This window comes from Lepus europaeus, chromosome 15 (genome assembly GCF_033115175.1).
Source record: "Lepus europaeus isolate LE1 chromosome 15, mLepTim1.pri, whole genome shotgun sequence".
In the NCBI taxonomy this organism is placed as follows: domain Eukaryota; kingdom Metazoa; phylum Chordata; class Mammalia; order Lagomorpha; family Leporidae; genus Lepus; species Lepus europaeus.
Genome location: NC_084841.1, coordinates 25384594 through 25404832, shown reverse-complemented (window position 1 = coordinate 25404832; position 20239 = coordinate 25384594). Strand labels below are relative to the sequence as shown.

The 20239-nt window shown below is 48.6% G+C and overlaps 1 protein-coding gene across 1 annotated transcript in view; it reads right to left on the bottom strand.

Moving 5' to 3' along the window:
* PDZD2 (PDZ domain containing 2) overlaps positions 1-20239 on the bottom strand; it is a 262954-nt gene that overhangs the window by 52505 nt on the left and 190210 nt on the right. Inside the window, exon 6 of the mRNA XM_062211925.1 lies at positions 5801-5912. Within this exon, the coding sequence (XP_062067909.1) occupies positions 5801-5912 (112 nt within the window). The remainder of the gene's footprint in view (positions 1-5800; positions 5913-20239) is intronic.

Below are 20239 nucleotides of genomic sequence, written 5' to 3'. Positions count from 1 at the left end.
AGACGCCATGGCTATTTTCCTTTCCTAGAGTTAAATGTCTTTTCAATTTCCTGCCCATTCTTTGATTGGAGTTCTTTTCTTATTGATTTATTGGAGTTTTGTTTATTTTTAGTAAATCTCAGCTGTAAGTTTTTGTGAGCTCCATGGAAACATGTTTTCCACGTCTGTGCCTTGCTTTTTCGCTGTCTTGAGATTTCTTGATGAGGGGCCGGTGCTGTGGCCTAGCAGGTAAAGCCATCGCCTGCAGTGCCAGCATCCTATATGGGCACCAGTTCGAGTCACAGCTTCTCTACTTCAGACCCAGCTCTCTGCTGTGGCCTGAGAGAGCAGTAAAAGAAGGCCCAGGTCTTGGGCCCCTACACCTGCATGGGAGACCCGGAAGAAGCTCCTGGCTCCTGATTCAGATCGGTGCAGCTCTGGCCATTGCGGCCACCTGGGGAGTGAACTAGCGGATGGAAGACTTCTCTCTCTCTGCCTCTCTTTCTCCCTCTATGTGACTCTTTCAAATAAATAAATTAAATAAAAAAAAAGATTTCTTGAGGAAAAAAGTTCATAATTTTAATGTCATACAATATGTAATTTTTCCCTTTTATGGTTAATATTTCTGTTCCCTGGTTACTGAACTTTGAATTGATGCCTTTGAAAGGCTTTATCAATATCCAATCTATATATATATTTCTTATTTTTTTTTTATTTGAAAGTTAGAGAGAAGGAGAGGCGCAGAGAGAGAGAGAGAGAAAGAGGTCTTCCATCTGCTGGTTCAGTCCCCAATTGGCCACAACGGCCGGAGCTGCACTGATCCAAAGCCAGGAATCAGGAGCTTCCTCCGGTCTCCCACGCAGGTGCAGGGGCCCAAGCACTTGGGCCATCTTCTACTGCTTTCCCAGGCCATAGCAGAGAGCTGGATTGGAAATGGAGCAGCTGGGACTCGAACCGGGGCCCATATTGGATGCCAGCACTGCAAGCAGTTGCTTTACCTGCTATGCCACAGCGCCAGCCCCTATCCAATCTATGTTACTTTAAAGTAAAATAATTTAAGGTACTTTAATCTTAAGTGATAGATCAATTACATGTGAATATAACTATATTCACATAATGTATACTTATACACAATATATACGTACATGCACGTGTGTGTGTATCTGTGTGTGTGCATAGCTATTCCTTTGGAATATCAAGTTTTCCTAAACTATATAATATTTCATTTAACAGCCTAAAATTTCAATTCAGTCACCTAAAAATTTCTCTGAAAGCTTTTCATGGGAAAAAAACAGTAACTCCATAGTGCTTTTAAAAATATATTGATAAGGCGCTGTGCTGTGATGCAGCGGGTTAACGGCCTGGCCTGAAGCACCAGCATCCCATATGGGCGCCGGTTTAAGACCTGGCTGCTCCTCTTCCAATCCAGCTCTCTGCTATGGCCTGGGATAGCAGTGGAAGATGGCCCAAGTCCTTGGGCCCCTGCACCCATCTGGGAGACCCAGAAGCAGCTCCTGGCTTCGGACTGACGTAGCTCCGACCATTACAGCCATCTGGGGAGTGGACCAGCGGATGGAAGACCTCTCTCTCTGTCTGCCTCTCCTCCTCTCTCTGTGTAACTCTGCCATTCACATAAATAAATAAAACTTTAAAAAATATATTGGTAAGCTTTTAGTGATGGAAAGTTAGGAAAGTGTCAATCTAGGGATGTAAGTATTCTAACAGTATTATAGGGGCTTGGGTTTTCAAAAGCAAACTATTAATTTTGTGCTGCAGGTTTTGAAACATCTGAAATTCCTCTGCAACCAAGGAAAACCACAAACCTAAGGTATTACAGATAAATCAACAAAGCCAAACTGAAAAGGAGACTGCTGGCCAGAGGAGGGATGTGGCAGGGAGCACTCGGGTCAGGACACCAGAGAACATTGCAAGGAATGACAGATACTGCTGCTTTGGTCATTTTGGAGCCAGACTGGACAACTCCCCAGCGGGATGGCTGGGGCCTCTCCACAGACACTCATTAATAATTCATGACTTCATAATTCATGGCCAGATTAATCTCTTTTGGCATGCTTGCTCATCTGAACAAGATTTATTAGCAGAAAATTCCCTTTGAGCTGACAGGGAGGCACTCGTCAGCAACAGGAGAGAAACCACATACGGTAGTACTGATGGATAACGCATCGCTATGTGGACACGCGTGGGACTAATGCTAAGGAGATAAGAAATAAGCGTCCATATTTACAGGACATGTTAGGAGACAATCATGTTAACATCTCCTGTATGTGAGCGTCTTCAGAGTGAACGAACACATTTCACAGCCTGGATCAAGGCCCACTTCCTTAAGCCTCTTTATCACGTCTCCAGATTGCTTTTCCGGTCTTATCTCCCACCATCCCACTCTGTGAATTTGTTGCTCTTGTTTGATGATTTTCAAAAGAGAGGGTTTGTCTCTTGCCCCTCCTTTGCAAAACTGGGAAATATATAAATCTGAGGGTACTTCAAAAAGCCCATGGAAAATGGGATTAAAAGATAAGCTTATTTTGGTGCAAAAAAGTTTGAAATCCATGCATATGTATTATGACAAAACTATGCATGGAATTCAGACTTTTTTTCTTAAAGATGAATTTATTTACTTGAAAGGAAGAATGACAGACAGAAGGAGGGGGTGAGAGACAGAGAGAGAGGTTTTCCATATGCCCGCTTATGCCCCAAATGGCCACAATGGTTGGGGCTGGGCTTGGCTGAAGCCAAGAGCCAGGAGTTCCATCTGGGTCTCCCACATGGGTGGCAGAGGCCCCAGTCCTTGGACCATCCTCCGGGGCCTTCCCAGGTGCATTAGCAGGGAACTGGATCAGAAGCATTGTAGCAGGGACTAGCAGCAGCTTAACCTGCTGTACCACAATACCAGCCCCTCCGCTGACTTTCTGAAGCACCTTGAGCTCCCTGAAGCTTTACCCAATTCTGCCTGCACCGGTCCCCTCCTACCCAAGTCCTGCTATGTCCTTTCCCCAATCATTCTGACAACCTCCGCTGGATTGAATCACTGTTATACTGTCAGACTACACTGGATCTTTCAGAGAGCTAAGGAGGAAAGACAGTTGCCAAAAACTTCAATCAATATTTCCTCATTGTTCCTAGTGATCTTGCGTTCATTTTGTCCCAAGTCTAGACCACTTATCTGTCCTCTGCTATCCTACCAACTCCTGCCAGTGTTACCGACCCTTGGTCTTGCATCCTCTGGATGCCTCCGCCAAGTGCCACAACTCCGAGAGACCTCAAGTCTTCTGGGTCCCCTCACTGGGTCTGTGTGTGTGTTACTTCCTACTGGGACTAACAGGTCTTGAGAAGGCTTTCTGTCTGAGCCCATTCAAACATCTTCCTCTCTTAAGCGGGAATAAAGTGAGAACGCTAAGAATGAAAATGATGATGAACGTGACGTTAATGGTTGACAAGGGTGATCATGGTGTCAGCTGTCATGTGGTGGCTACTTTGGAGCGGCTGCACTGTTAGCTTTCTCTCAACTGGACTTACCAACCAGACTTGGCACTTAGAAGGCACTCATGCTTATTGGAAGATTAAATGTCTTTTACAATCCTCATTTTGCAGGTGAAAAAAAACTTGAGACCCAGAGAAGTCAAGTCACTTGTCAAGGCTGTGTGTCCCATCAGAGCAGGCGGAGCTGGCTGTTGCAATGATCTACCTGATCACACAGGTGTTTCTTCCCCTCATCTACATTTCCTTGTTGTGCCCTGGGTGTCTGGGAAAGGCACTAGAAGAGAGCGTAGCATCCATCTGGGGCAAGCAGTGGGCATCCCTGCAGTTACCACCCACTGCGGAATGTGCTGCCCATTCCCAATGAATACCAAGTCCCGTGTCAGGACGGTTCCCCAGCTATGCCCCCTTTCCCATGTCTGCAGCTAGAAAGCCCCAGGTTAGGGAAGAAAATTCTATCCGAGAGCCCCAGGAGGTCAGAGGGTAGGGAAAATGAACTCTGTCTGGGAGGCTGATCTTTTTCCTGGCTCTGCGTGACCTCCCTCAACCTCTCCAGTTCCAGTTGTAAAATGAGGAATGTGACCATGCTGCTTTCAAAGGTCCCTGCACTTCCTGAGCTCTGGGACCCTCCCTGGGGACCGTCTATAAGGTGTTAACCAGCTCTGCCAGCACAGCTGCCCGAAGGCCCCTGTGTGCCCTGGGACCTGCTGGCCCTCAACACACGCAGGACGTCAGTGCCTCTCTCAGTAGTTTCTCAGGATGAGGGAGCCTTCACGACAGCTCCCTTCAGATGTCTCACCAGCCTCAGCTCATCTGTCACCTTCTGCTTTGTCACTGATCTATGTTCTAACCCCCATTCAGATCCGATGCTGTTGAATTGTTCTAACGTGAGTGAGGCATGCCATCAGGCAGGGATAAGCAGCTGAGCCGGCAGACACCTGGGCCATGCACACCACCCCGTCTTCCACGCCCATTCAACATGGCCGAAGCCTCGGCACAGCCAAGCGCCACCTCCCACAAGGCGCCAGGAGCCATGACACCTTGTTGGAGACCACTGAGCTGCAGCCCCACCCCTTTGGCTATTCAATGAAGCTGTGCCCTGAGCACCACCCCTACCCTATACAAGGATGACCCCAGCCTGGGTGGAGGCAGTTTGCCCTCTTGAGGTTGCCCACACAACTGAGTGTGGTCTCCGCCTTTCAGTAGATCCTGCTCTTCTATGCACCTCTTCCTCCTCTGTGTCCTGGCTGTGTTCTTACACACATGCAAACAAGAACCTGGCTAGCTGCAGCGGGGGTGTCTCCAAGCCCAGCCAGGGCTCTCAATCTCCACAACATGATTTGTTGTGCACATGGCCTCCGTGCTCAATGCTGACTGGTTCTTCTCTGGGGCATATGCCAGATACTGTAAGGAAATGCCCAGGAATAGGAGGGCATCTCGAAAATTTTGTAGGAAATGGAGTTAAGGGGCAGGTGTTCGGCGCAGTGGTTAATTCTTCCCTTGGGATGCTGGCATCCCAGATAGAAGTGCCTGGTTGGAGTTCCTGCTATCTTAATTCCTATCAGCTTTCTGCTAACGCATACCCCGGAGACATCAGACAATGGCTCAATGGCTCCATGGGTCCATGGGTCCATGCCAGCCAGACTGATTTCCAGGGTCCTGGCTTCGACCTGGTCCAGCTCTAGCGCTGTGGTCATCTGGGAAGTGAACTGGAGGAGCGAAGATGTCTTGTTCTTTCTTTCAAATAGAGTGAAAATAAAGTTTTTTTTTAAATACCATTAAAAAATACATTTATTTTGGTACACAAATGTTGAAATACATGCATATCAGGGATCTTAAAAAAAAAAAAAACAGTTCATGGAAAACCCATGGATGGAGTTCAGCCTTTTTTAATACCAACATAAATTTACCTTAATTGCATTTTCCAGTGACCTTTTTGAAGTCCTCTTGTACAGAACGCAGCATCTCTTGGTTCCTAAAGCCACAGCCCATCCTATCTCGCCCCGCCTAGCTGGGATACAGATTTGACAGTATATGAACGTGCCTTGGCCACTCACTCTGCTTGCTGAGAGACAGACTATCGGCCTGGAGTCCTACAGACACAAACGAAGCCCCCTCGGGAGACGTCGCTCAGCACAGACGCACACTCCACTCCGACTCAGAGAGAAGTGCCCATGTGGGCAGCAGCCAGACTGAATGAGCTTGTCAGGCGCTAGGGCCTGCGCTAGCGAGCCCAGAATGGCTTTGAGGGCCTCTGGAAATAAAAGGGCTCCCCTCCCTGAAGGCCGCTGAGGCCAGCCCGGCACCTGCAGGGGCTGCCACTCACCTGAAAGGCGACTCTTGGTCTTCACCTTGCTGCTGCCCTGCTTGGGGCTCTCCGAGCTGCCCTTGGATTCCTCAGGGCCACACAAATCTTGGCCCTCCTCGGTCCCAGGCATCTGAAATCAGAGAGCACAGAGCTGATGGGAGGGGCTCGCCTGCCATGACTTCTTCTGCCCCCCCGCCTTTCCTCCCAGCCAAGATGTTAGGTCAACGCCCAGGAGCAGCAACACAGGCGCGGGGTGAGGAAGCTGTCCCGGGAGCAAAGCCCAGTCCTGCAGATAACCTGCACTCGGGTAGGTGAGCCCCTGCTCAGCAAGCCCCCGAGGACGGCCTGGGCTGTCGCTCTTCATTCTACCTAGGACGTAATCTGTCAGTCAATGTCAAAGCCACAACTAGATAGCAGGTCTCTTGGTTTTTGGGCCAGCGCTTCTCCCCTTGATGCAAGTTGCAACAAACACTGAACCAGGGATTTATTTAAATCCAATTCTGAGGTTTTCTGACACAAACATCAATTTTGTGGCAGTCAAATAATGACATCCTTTATTCAACCAGTTGCTGGGTGTGCTACACTCCTGCGTACTGCTTTAGCTCCTCCCAGTATCAAGTATGGCTCAGGCTACAAGGAGGCAGCAGGTGCACATCTATAAATCGTGTGTCTACGATGTCGGCCCCCAGGGGGCGGTGCAGAAAGGCTCATTCCAAGGCTCCACCCTAGAAGAGCCGAACATGCTCCAAAAACTACAATTATTGGAAAGGAGACTTAGGTGTTTGGGAGTGCTTCTAAAAAGCTGAGGGGAGCTAAGTTTACATATACAAAATGTATGAGACACATCAAATAGTAAATTGTTCTATTCCAAATTTTCTTTTTGACATTCTGGAGAGAAAAAGTGTTACATTAAAGGTGAGGCACTGTGGCATAGTAAGCTAAGCCTCCGCCTGTGACGCCGGCATCCCATAAGGGCACCGGTCCGTGTTCCAGCTGCTCCTCTTCCCATCCAGTTCTCTGCTATGGCCTGGGAAAGCAGTAGAAGATGGCCCAAGTATTTGGGCCCCTGCAGCATGTGGGAGACCTGGAAGAAGTTCCGGGCTCCTGGCTTCAGATCAGCCCAGCTCCAGCTATTGCAGCCATCTGGGGAGTGAACCAGCAGATGGAAGACCTTTCTCTGTCTCTCCCTCTCTCTGTAACTCTGCCTTCCAAATAAATAAATAAATCTTCATCAAAAAAGGTGCTAAGACAAATATACATGCTTTCACAAGACACAGAAGCATCCACTGACACCATTCATCAAAATGTCATGTAATGTAATGCAAAAAAAATTTTTTTTGAATTTTAACAGGTAATAAAAAGCATACATTGCATGTCAAATTCAGTATTCAAAATGTATAAAGTAGCTGGAGTAATTCCCAAGGTAACCTCCCTTTTAAGAGATAATTATTTATGTATAAGTTTCACATTAAGTAAGTAAGATTTGGAAGATTACCTCTCTTCCTCGTGTTCCAGTATCTTTGTGAATAAGGAAGTCTGACAATGAGAAGATGCAGGCAAAGTTGAGGCAGGGTCATTGAGAAAAGAAATGAATCCCAACATCCAAACAAGGACAGCAAGTTTGGTGCAGTCCTCCTACAATGTCACAGATGGGCAGGTGTCCAGTTCAAATGATGGAGAAAAGGCAAGACTAGAATTCTGAGGATGCCTGCAAAGATCCCCTGGAGGGATGCCGGCCCCAGCCCCAAGGCCTGACGTGATGAACCGTCTTTGAGAACGTCAGACCTAGGCCACGCAGATAGAAGGCAGCATGCAAACAGGAAAGTCCAGAGAGAAGGCTCAGGACCTCTCCTCTGCTGTTTTTTTCTTTCTTTTTTTTTTTTTAATTTACTTTTCCTCCCAAAGAAACCTTTTATTTAAGGAATACAGATTTTATGCATTTCATGAGTACAACTCTAGGAATATAGTGATTCTTCCCCCCATACCCGCCTTCCCACCCACTCTCCCACCCTCAGCCCCCCATTCCCAGTCTCATTCTCCACTAAGATCCATTTTCAATTAATTTGTACACAGAAGACCAACTCTATACTAAGAGTTCAACAATTTGCACAGTAAAAAAACAAAAAAACAAAACAAAAAACCAACTCTATACTAAGAGTTCAACAATTTGCACAGTAAAAAAACAAAAAAACAAACACAACCAGAAACCAAACCAAAACGCTGTTCCTCAACAGTGGAGACAAGGGTTGTTTGAAGTCACTGCATCTTAAAGTTAACTTCACTTATTTCTTTTTTAGAAACTTAATTAACTTTAATGAGGCACCTAAGAATGATACATCTTTTGCAAGCACTTAGACAGTCATAATACAATTCTTCCTGTATGGGAAGTTAGTGTACAGCGACTCTTGTTAATTTAACAATTTACTCTTATGTATGACGTCAGTGATCACCCGAGGCTCTTGCCATGAGCTGCCAAGGCTATGGAAGCCTTTTGAATCCAGTCTCCGCCAGTATTTAGACAAGGCCATAAGCAAAGTGGAAGGTCTCTCCTCCTTCAGAGAACAGTACCTCCTTCTTTGATGGCCCCTTCTTTCCACTGGGGTCTCACCCACCGAGATTCTTCACGTAGGGCATTTTTGCCTCAGTGTCTTGGCTTCCACACCTGAAATGCTCTCGTGGGCTTTTCCTCTGCTGGGCTTAAACACTTCATGCAAAGCAGCTGCCTCCAGGTTGCAAACAGCAACCACTAGAGACCGAGTTCCACTGCTGGTTCTTTCTGGTGATCCCGCCCCATCCAGGCGACCAATCCACAGGGACACGGACGCCCTGGCTCTCAGGTCCGGTCATTCACTCCCTCTACTGGAGCCTGCTTCATGGCAGTGGGTATGGTCCAAACCATCAGAAAGCCAAGGGAGGAAAGCCATCCTGCTGCCGGTTCTGGACTTACGTTTCCTCTTTCCACCGTCCCCACTACTTCCCCTTCACAGCCCAGGTTTCCCCTGAATCCGCGACGTTCGAGAGGTGATGCACAAACCCGAGGAGAGCAGCCATCCCTGGCGGCTCAGCGCCTCCGAGACCCGGCTGTGAGTTCCAGCCTCACGTGCTCCCAGGATACCTCCCCACTCCGAAGAGACTGCACAGGTCTAGTCCATTCTCCTCCACTTGGTTCTCATTTCATTTTCACAGCAAACGCGTCCGAGTGTAAACAGTACGATCTCCATTTGATAGGCAAGGAAATACACAGAGACCCTTGAGTCGCCGTCTTCTGTTGATCACCTCTGTCCACAGGACCAGTCTGAGAAGGACAGCACAGACTGGTGGGGTTTAGGACAGACCGCGGGTGAATAAACTGAGAGCGCAAATGAGTGGTATTGGAGTATTTACAGCCTGCCTGTGCTCTGTCAGATCTGAAGTCCTTATGATGCCAACAAAAATGCTCCACATTTTTTTATTTTCAGGACTAGAGAAGCAAGAGAACACATTTTTTTTTTCCCCTTCATCCCCCAATGCACCACAGAATGAACCGTAATTTAGTTTCTAGGATGTACAAAATGCCAGTAAGATTTCTCATGACAAAAAGAGGGTGTACGTCACTACCTAACACCAGGAGCTAGACCAGGAAGAATGGACCTAGAGACATCTCGGGGTGTTGCACAGGACTCACGGCTGAGCTCCGGCAGGAGTGAAATCTTAGTTGAAGACACTGGACGTCTTAGCATAGGTGGCTTGGTGCTTTTGTGTTGCTATAATGGGGTATCACGCACTGGGTAGTTTATAAAGCAAAGCAATGTCTTTCTTATAGTTCTGGGGCTCGGGCAGTCCAGGATCAAAGCGGCACACGTCGTGAGGGCCTTTATGTATCACAACATGGCAGGAGGCAGAGGGTAAGCGTTGGTGGGGCCAGAAGGCTACATGTGCTTTTATACCAGGCCCACACCCAAGGTAACTAATCCACCGCCAAGAAGATGACACTAATCCACTCCCAAGGGCAGAGTTCTCGTGACCTGATCCCCCCACTCCCCAGCACGGTTGCACTGGGGACACATTCCTAACATGGCAACTTTGGGGGACACACTCGCACCACAGCAACAGGGTTATGAATTTAACCGAACCACTTCCTCTTGGAACAGAAAGACTTGTCACCATGCCAGGTGGTCTGTCACCCAGTGAACGGGAAGTGGTCTGCTTAGACACATCTGTCCCGACTTAGGTCAGGAGCAGCAACGTATAAAGTGCAACTCGGCTGCCGATGAGCCTCTCCTCAGTCTCGGGAAATCTCCACACTCCAAGACAGTCCCCGTGCTCTGTGTGCTCTCCGCCTGGTGCACAGAGCCCGTCAAGCGCTTCTGGAAATGTCATTTGAGTTGTTCTGAAATGAAATTTGCAGAATGTTCTGGAAGGCCTTCAGTTCAGGGAAACAGTTGATATAATTTATTATTCATGAGCAGTTGCTAAGCCATGTGTTATAAAACAATGCTATTAAAGGAATCTAATAGAATTTGCCAGTTTCCACGCCAGAGCCTCCCTGTCTGCCTCATTCCACACCTGGAAACTCGGAAATTCTCCCGCAGTGAACAAGCACCTCTAGCTCCCGGTTTTGTAGTAAGGGCTGGGCAGACTGGTTCAGAATCCAGCTGCCTGGGCGCATATCCTGGTTGTACCAATTTCTTCTCTTTGTTTTTGTACCATTTCAATAGCCACTTAGGCACATTTGCCAGCTTCTTTGAGCTTCAATGCCCTCATCAGAAAACTGGGGTTGGATTTAAGAATTAAATGACAAAGGTTTCTAATAAAAGGTAGCAGGTTTCCAGAAATCTGCTTTTTTTTTTTTTTTTTTTTTGGACAGGCAGAGTGGACAGTGAGAGAGAGAGAGAGAGAGAGAGAGAGAGAGAAAGGTCTTCCTTTTCCGTTGGTTCACCCTCCAATGGCCGCTGCGGCCGGCACACCCCGCTGATCCAAAGGCAGGAGCCAGGTGCTTCTCCTGGTCTCCAATGCGGGTGCAGGGCCCAAGGACTTGGGCCATCCTCCACTGCACTCCTGGGCCACAGCAGAGAGCTGGCCTGGAAGAGGGGCAACCGGGACAGAATCCGGCGCCCCGACCGGGACTAGAACCTGGTGTGCCGGTGCCGCAGGCGGAGGATTAGCCTAGTGAGCCATGGCACCGACCCAGAAATCTGCTCTTGAAATCACACTGACATCTGGCAGTGAACGGATTTTAATTAATTAAATTTTTTTTTCATTATACTTGAACAGCAGAGTCAGAGAGAGACTGAGAGACTGAGATATGAGAGAGAGAGAGATCGAGAGAGAGAGAGAGAGAGATCGAGAGAGATCGAGAGAGAGAGAGATCTCCCATCTGCTGATTCATTCCCCAGATGCCTGCAATAGCCAGGGCTAAGGCAGGCTGAAGCCAGGAGCCTGGAACTGAATCCAGGTCTCCTATGTGGCTGGCAAGGACTTGAGGACTTGAGCCATCCTGCTACCTGCCTGGGTGTGCACTCTAAGGAAGCTGGAATTAAGAATGGAGCTAGGCCGGCGCCGTGGCTTAACAGGCTAATCCTCTGCCTTGCGGCGCCGGCACACCGGCTTCTAGTCCAGGCCAGCTCTCTGCTATGGCCCGGGAAGGCAGTGGAGGATGGCCCAAGTCCTTGGGCCCTGCACCCCATGGGAGCCCAGGAGAAGCACCTGGCTCCTGGCTTCGGATCAGCATGATGCACCGGCCGCAGCAGCCATTGGAGGGTGAACCAACGGCAAAAAGGAAGATCTGTCTCTCTCTCTATATCTACTCTGCCTGTCAAAAAAGAAAAAGAAAAAAAAAAATAAAAATGGAGCTGGAACTTGAACCCACAGGGCATCCCAAACAGTGTCATAATCCTTGTACCAAATGCCAGCCCCAAAGAGATTTTTTTTAAAGAAATGAAAGAAATAATCCTATAAGGGCAAAGTGAATTGAAGACAACAGCAACACAATTCCAGAAGCTATTAAGCAGACAAATGTGGTAATGGGCCAAGTTGAGAAGGCAGAATCCTATACAAGGACTGGAGAGAGCTGCAAAGAAACCTCAAAGACATGCCCAGAGAACTCGTCTAAAGCATGGTGTTGCTAACAGGGGCTCTCAGGAGGTGGGCACGAGGCTAAGGCTGGAGTACTGAGTGGCACAAGAGATGGCCACGAGAGCTGAAGGTGACTGCTGTGGGGGTGACAGTGGCCTGAGTTTGAGAGACGTCCCCAAGGCTCAGGAACAACCTATACAAACTTAGGTGAGCATTGGGATCACCCAGAGAGCTGAGAACACAGATGCCCAGGCTATGGAAGCAGGATGGGGCCTGAGCCTCTGGAATTCACCACTGCCTTGGCCAACGGAACTAACCTCCAAAGGGGACACAGGGCTGAGCTGCAGTTCACTGTTCTTCCTGCCCTGGTCCAGGTTCATTCCACAGATGGAGAAGGGGAGAATGGAAGCTTCCCAGCTGCATATAAGTAGCCAGAAAGTGAGGGAGTTTTGTTTTTTTATCTTTTTTTTTTTATCATGCTGCTATCCGTTCAGAATGCATGCATTTAACCAGGGTCATGGAAACCTGTCCCGCTCAAGGTGCAACCCCAAGTGCATGTGATGTGCAATGCAGGTGATGTGCACAAGCAGCAGCAGGGGTGTGCACTAGAGCACTGAGGCCCAGCTCAGTTCTTGCAATGTATAAAACAGAAACAGTGACACACTTGTAAAGGACTAGACTTACCTTGTAGCTATCTTACAGGGCTATCAGGATTAAGTAAGAGTGAACTTGGGAGTACTAGTAGAAAACCAATGTACACTCTAGGGGGATCAGGAAGGTTTTGCTGCAATTAAATGAACACACACATATGTACACATAAAAGTGTGCGTGTATACCCCCCCCCCAAAGCTTTCTCTCTCCTGGGTCTGAGGGTGCCTGTGGATTTGGTGATTACAAAGACGATGATTGTAGCTTTAGACTGCACAGATACACATTTCAACTTAATCCCTACGGAAGGGAAGCAGATTCAACTACTGAATGAATCAAAACCAATCATTTTCTTGGACTGATGATGAAAAAGGCCCTAACATTACTGCAAATCTTGTGGCTTAAAGGCAGTTTCCGAGGCATGTGTCTGGAACACATAGTTTTTTGAAATCAGATTTGTATATACATCAAGGAGGATTTGAAGACATGCTGTGGTCCTACTACCAGAACAGGAGCACGGGAAGAAGGCACTTGTCACTGCGGTTAAGACGTCACTTGGGATCTCTGGGTTCAAGTCCAGATCCAGCTTCCTGCTAACTCACGTCCCGGAAAGGAGCAGGTGATGGTTCAAGTAGCTGGGCCCTTGGTATCCATGTGCGAGACCTGAACTGAACTCCTGACACCAGCCCTGGGTGTCGTGGGCATTTGGGGAGTGAATCAGTGGATAGGAGGTCACTATCTGTTGTCTCTCTGCCTCTCAAATGAAGTAAAGTTTTTAAAAAGTAGTGGAAAAGAGAAAATAAAGGGATACATGATGATCAGCTGGGTGAAAAGAGATATTAACTTAAAAGGAAAGATGAGATTAAACAACAGATATCAAAGGGAGCTGGGGTTGTGAAGTCCAAGGTAAAGGGGTGTATGAGGGAAGGGGATGCGCCCGTCCTTAACCACGTGGTTATGTGCTGTGTAACTGTGGTTCGGTCAACAATGGACCACATATAGAACCAGGGTCCCTCAAGATTATGTGGGCTAGTGTAAGTAAACTTTGTGATGTTCACCCAACAATGAAGGTGCCTACTCACGTACTTCTCAGAATGCATGCCCACCTTGTGTGACACATGACAGGTACTGTTAAAGTGGCCATCACAAAAGGAGAGAAGCATGGGGCCGGCGCTATGGCGTAGCAGGCTGTCTCTGCCTGCAGCACTGGCATCCCATATGGGCATCAGTTTGTGTCCCAGCTGCTCCTCTTCAAATCCAGCTCTCTGCTATGGCCTGGGAAAGCAGTAGAAGAGGACCCAAGCTCTTGGGTCCCTGCACCTGCATGGGAGACCTGGAAGAAGCTCCTGGCTCCTGACTTCAGATCAGCCCAATTCCAGCTGTTGCAGCCTTTTGGGGAGTGAATCAGTTGATGGAAGACCTCTCTGTCTCTCCCTTTCTCTGTCTGTAACTCTACCTCTTGAATAAATAAATAAATCTTAAAAAAAAAAAAAAGTAGAGACACTTCAGTGGTCCTAGATTAGAGGGGGTAACAGGTAATCAAAGAAACCAAACTGAGGAAGAGAGGTACAGAGATGAGAATGGGATCCCAGGCAAAGAAATGAATGAGAGAAGGAAGCCTTAGAGCTTTAGTGAGAGAACTTGGGGCAGCCACACCAAGAGACACGAGAACGCATGGGCAGATCTAAGGGGAGTGGTGAGGAAGAGAAGCAAGAGTACAAAGATCCTGGGTAGACTGTAAAGGGACTGTTACTGCTGCCCTGATGGGAGTGGCCTAACATAGCTATGAAATGAGCACTCCAAAGAAGTAAACACCAGAAACAGCACAGGGCAAGATGACGATAGGCCAGAACTTGCTGGGGCTCTGACGGCAGATGTTTCCCGAGTGGGATGAGCTCACTCGGGGTGGCAGTGGGCAAGGCGCACTTGAACCAGGGATACTTGACCAGAGCACCGCCTGGTCTGTTCTATCGCCTTCACAACGAGGGGCCCAATACAACCGAATCTAGATGAGTATTTTAGCCAAAAAATAAGTCAGAGAGCAAAGGGACAGAGGGAATAAAAAAGGGACCCAAATTCAGCAAGCGGGGCGATGAGAGAAGAAATTCAGGAACCAATGTGAACAGTAGGGTGAAAAGAAGCCCCAGTGAGTCTTCCCCGGAAGGGGAAGGATAGGAAACACTAGAGGCAAAGCCAGTACTGACCAAGACCATGTAGCAGAAAGCAATGCCGCTCAGCCGCTGCCATATTCAGAACCTGGGGAGGGGCGAGTCGCAAGGAGCAGGTGGCAGAGCCATTATCCGTTCTGAGCTGCAGTGCCCCCAACAGCCGGTCTGGTTCAGAAGTGTGCAGAGGGCTTTTTTCCAGATGAACAAATGAGGGAGGAAAGATGCTACTTTCCCAGCCTAAGCGCTTCTATGCCAAGAGGCAGTAGAGGAGCCGGTGCTGTGGAGTAGCAGGTTAAAGCCCAAGCCTGCAGCGCCAGCATCCCATATGGGCACTGGTTCGAGGAGCAGCTGCTCTCTGCTGTGGCCTGGGAAAGCAGTGAAAGATGGCCCAGGTCCTTGGGCCCCTGCACCCCCGTGGGAAACCTGGAAGAAGCTCCTGGCTCCAGGTTTTGGATCAGCTCAGCTCCGGCTGTTATGGCCATTTGGGGAGTAACTAGGATGGAAGACCTCGCTCTCTCTGTACCTCTATCTGTACCTCTGTCTTTCAAATAAATTTTAAAAAATAATTTAAAAAAAGAGGCAGTAAAAAAGGAAAACATGGCCCAAAACAGAAAATTCCTACTCTTGAAAACATAGAAGCTGTATCAGAGGCACAGTCCATACCCAGTGCACTCCACTAGGAAGACCTATGCTTTTACCTCAAAGTGTAAATGCAAAATCATGAAGTTCTTGAATAGGTAGGACCAGGATGAATTCCCTTAACCCAAACAGGAGGAATATTCCCGACAGTGCAGTTTACGTTCGTGGTTGGGAGCTCGGAAAACTGTCAGACATCTTTCCATCAACTTCCTTCTTTCAGTTGATACTACTGGGTGTGTCTGCTGTAGTCTACTGGGAGACAATTCTCCACGGTCTCCTGTATTTCTTAACGGCTTGCTAACAGAGGTCCAGGAGGTTGTTACTTTGGATGATCTATCTTTTCAAGGACGTTTGTAGAGTGAAAAGCCTTGAAAGTTAGAGGAAGAGGCAGCTCTGTTTTCTGTCCAGTATAATAAAGATCATGTCTCTCCCTGGAGCAAAGGTAGGTCAGGTTTGTTTATAGCCTATCATAAAAAAAACCAGGCTTGCCTATGCTCCGCGTTCCTCGGCCAGGATACAAATCCATTGGGTGAGTATCTGCCCAAGTCTCTTGGCATCACAACCACTGGACTTGTGGGGCAAGGAGAAGGGATGTAGAAACAAAGCTCTAAGCTAGAACTGGAGGAAGCAAGAATCCAGCTTTTGTGCCACGAGCAAGTCATTTGTCTCTGACCCAGGAATGTCATGTCTTCTGCCAGTAACCATGAATCTATAGCCTCAGGCCTCAGCCTTGCATTTTATTTTTGTTTTATTCTCGACATTGACTTTGGTAAACTTAAATAAGGTCCTGGGATGGGGCTGGTGTTGTGACACAGTGGGTTAAGCTGCTGCGTGCAACACCAGCATCCCATGAGTGCCGATTTGTGCCATTGCAGCTCTGCTTCTGATCCAGCTCCCTGCTAATGCCCCTGGGAAAACAGTGGATGATGGCCTGAGTGCTTGGGCCCCTGCCACCCACATGAGAGACCTGGATGGAGTTCTAAGCTGCTGGCTTCAGCCTGGCACAGCAGCGGCTGTTGTGGCCATTTGGGGAATAAACCAGCAGATGGGAGGTCTCTCTCTGTCTCTGTCTATCTGTAACTCCACCTTTCAAGTAAATAATCTTAAAAAATTAAGGTCCCAGGAACAAAATTTTGCCTAAGGCAACTTTTTAGGGGATAGGGTTTGCTCGTTTTTCTAAACGTCAAGGGTACGAGGCCAGTATTTGGAGACCACTATGCATCCATCTCCTTTGGTTTATTTACATGTCACCGAGGAGAGAAGCACACGAGAGACTTGCTGTTGCATCGACTCAACTTGCTTTGAGCTGAAGAAACTACTTGTGGCAGTGGAAAACAGCCAAGGCTACGGATGCTGAAAAGCAGTCTTTCGCTAGCACCCAGCATCAAGAATCTCATTAGCTAATGGGGCCAGCACTGTGGTGCAGTAGGTTAATCCTCTGCCTGCCACGCTGGCATCCCATATGGATGCCAGTTCTATTCCCGGCTGCTCCACTTCCAGTCAAGCTCTCTGCTATGGCCTGGGAAAGCAGTGGAAGATGGCCCGAGTGCTTGGACCCCTGCACCCACGTGGGAGACCTAGAAGCAGCTCCTGGTTCCTGGCTTTGGATAGGCAAAGCTCTGGTCATCTGAGGAGTGAACCAGTAGATGAAAGACCTCTCTCTCTGTCTCTGCCTCTCTGTAACTCTAACTTTCAAATGAATAAATAACTTTAAAAAAAAAAAGTGGCCTGTAACTGCTTTACAAAGTGGTTGTGAGATCTCCTTGGAGCACACTGGGACTCATCCAGTGTTTAACTCCTGAGCAGTCCCTGTTTTAACCATGCAAGGCTTAGCTTTTATCTCCTACTGCTGCCATTGTGCAGGCCTATCTGGTCCCCAGGGAAACTTCAGGAGGGCTGGAACTCCAAGTTCACGCCATATTTTTATGGTTCCCAGCACTTGGGGAGGGGGAGAAACAAACCCTGCAGATGTGACAGAAGACATCCGAGCTCCAAATCCCCAGGCAGCCTTCCTGGCTGCCTCCCCCTGGAGGTCGGCATCCACCGGACAGAGGAGCGCGGTGATTTCCCTTTCATGCTTCAGTCACACTAAGACTATTTTTAGGCTGCCAAAGGAAGCTCATTTTCCAAATCTCTGGGGCAGATGTTTGAGTGACCAAAAGAGAACCAGATGGCCATCAGAGAGGCCTGGGCTGGCCACGAATAACCATTGAGAACAAGGGAACCGCAACAAATCAGCACCACGCAGAGACACGCCTGCGAGTTGCACGCAGATATTAAAACGCTAACCCATTGCTACCTTAGACCCACAGCTCTGCAACTCAGACAGCAACTGAGAACCAAAGAGGAAAACAGTAACAGTGGAAAGTAAAACTCGCCCACCCCCAGCACGCTCTGGTACACGCGGAGCTGTGTGTGCACAGCAGGGAGGGCCAGATGCAGCTGGGGCTGGGCTGCCGCTGACCTCCGCCCAGACGCCCGGACTGTGGCTCCGTGAGGCCGTAATACGGCCCTTGTTCTGTCTTAGCCCATTTCCAGGTTCCTCCCATTCATTACCTGCAGACTCTGAATGGGCTTAGCACACTTCGTTGGTGGTTATCTGGGTAGTTTTCATGCATACACATGTAATGGATTTCTTAGGTCCTTACAAAGTCAAAGGAAAGAAATCACCCTAAAGAAAGGTGTGTGTCACGGCGCTGTGGGTTCACGTGTGCCACCTTCTCAAAGACAGGACACTGACGAACAGTGCCTCCGAGTTCCCTAGAGAATCAGAGTGGGGATGGATGTCAAGAAGGGGAACTGCCCACGCAGATCCGGGGAGGCGCACACAAATACTCTCCAGGAAGCAGGACTCTCTCACTCTTGCCACGGCCCCAGCACTGAGTGGGTGCTAGAACTGTGGGACCTGCAGCTCCCCTTCGGGCTTGTGAGCTGGCCACCTGGGCAGACCCATGGGGCGTTTCTCAGCAGGCACTGGCTGTTGGGTCCCCTTGCATCGAACATATGTCTGGGAGCCGGACTGCAACACGCACGTGTGTGTGCATACAGGAACATCTCAGGACATGCGAAAGCAGAGGTGAGAGGGCTAGGGCTGCTGCACAGGAGAGGCAAATCAAAGAGGCCTCAGGAGTGAAGAGGGGGACTGGCAGGGAGGAGGGCGGGGATGAATTATCAGAGGAGTCCTGAGACATCCGGAGCAGTAGACATGGCGGCCTCCTCCAGGGCTTGTTTCAGACTCTCTTATTGTAACAGAAAACGGTTGTTTTCACGGGGCATATCATTTAGCCAGGTTTTAGATGAAAAGTGAAACACTGGAGGCTGCTGTTGTGGTGCAGCGGGTTAAGCTGCAGACCAGGACACTGGTATCCTATGTGAGTGCTGGTTCCAGTCCCGGCTGCTCCGCTTCTGGTCCAGCTCCCTGCTAATGCACCTGGGAAAGCAGCAAAAGATGGCCTAAGTCCTTGGGTCCCTGTACCCATGTGAGAGACCCGGATGGAGTTCCAGGGTCCTGGCTTTGCCTTGATCCAGCTCTGGCTGTTAAAGCCATTTGGGGAGTGAATCAGCAGGTGGAAGATCCTCTCTCTCTCGCTCTCTCTGTAACGCTGCCTGCCTTCCAAACAAATATTTCTTAAAAACTCCAAAGAATAGGGCATCATGGTTAAATTTTGACTTGTTAAGCCTCAACCAGTACATTAAGACTGTCTGTTGCCTTTGCCAGATCATCCCGAGCTGTATTCTGAGTTCTCTATTTCCAGGAGCGATGCCGAGTTCAGGCTACTTCACTGATAATTTAAGGATGCTTCAAAAAGTTTATGGGGGTGAGTGTGTGGCACATCAGCTACACTGCTGCTAGGGACACCTGCATCCCATATTACGGTACCCGATTCAAATCCTGGCTCTCCTTTTTCCGATCTGAATCTCTGCTATTGGGGACCCTGGGAGGCAGTAGCAATGGCTCAAGGATTTGTGTCTCCACCATTCACATGGAAAACTCAGATTGAATTCTGAGCTTCTGGCTTTGGTCTGGGCACACCCTAGCTGTTGTGGACATTTGGGGATACAACCAGTGGATGGAGAATCTGTTCATCTGTCTTTCAAATAAAGTGAAAATTAAACATTTTTTGTTTGTAGAAAAAGGAATTAAAATATAACTTTACTTGGATGTAAAATTTTTTTGAAATCTTGCATACTTTCTTAGTATTATTTTTCATGGAGTTAAAAACAAATATTTGAGAAGCAGAGAGACAGAAGTTCCACTCACTGGTTCACTCTCCAAATGCCCGCAACAGTTGCAGCTGGGCTGAGGTCAGAGCCAGGAAACAGGCACTCAGGTACTCAATCCAGGTATCCTTGCTGGGTGGCAGGACCTTGTTACCCAAGGCATCACCACTGCCTTCCAGGGTCTGTATCAGCAGGAAGCTGGGGTCAGGACTCAGAGGCAGGCATCACACTTAATTCCTAAGCCTCTCACCCTTGCAGAAATACTCTGAAGACCTCCCATGTACTTTAAGAATCCAATGGGAAGGTGAGCTGTGTCATGGGCAGTCCTGTGGGAAGCAGCAAGAAGAGAAGTCCCAGGCTCACAAATGGTCCCCACGGCAAGGCTGCACGATCTCCTGCCTGAGGACCAGAGCGGCCGGGCACTTGTTTCAGTACAGCTTTACCAGAACACGATCATGCCCGTTAGTTCACTTATTGCCTGTGGCTGCTTTGAACTGCCAAGGCAGTGCTGAGCAGGTGCCATGGAGCCGTTTGGTCGGCAAAGCCTGAAATGCTAATGACCTGCCTGTGACAGTAGCCAACCTCCACTGCAGGCATAGTTCATCCTCTGGTCCCACAGCCATCCCTGGCCAAAGCCATTGTGAAGAAACTTGGGGATTTTCAGAGAATGCAACTTATCAAGTTGAAGGGAAGAAGTGACAGGTTGGGGCACGTTAGGGAAGCTGCT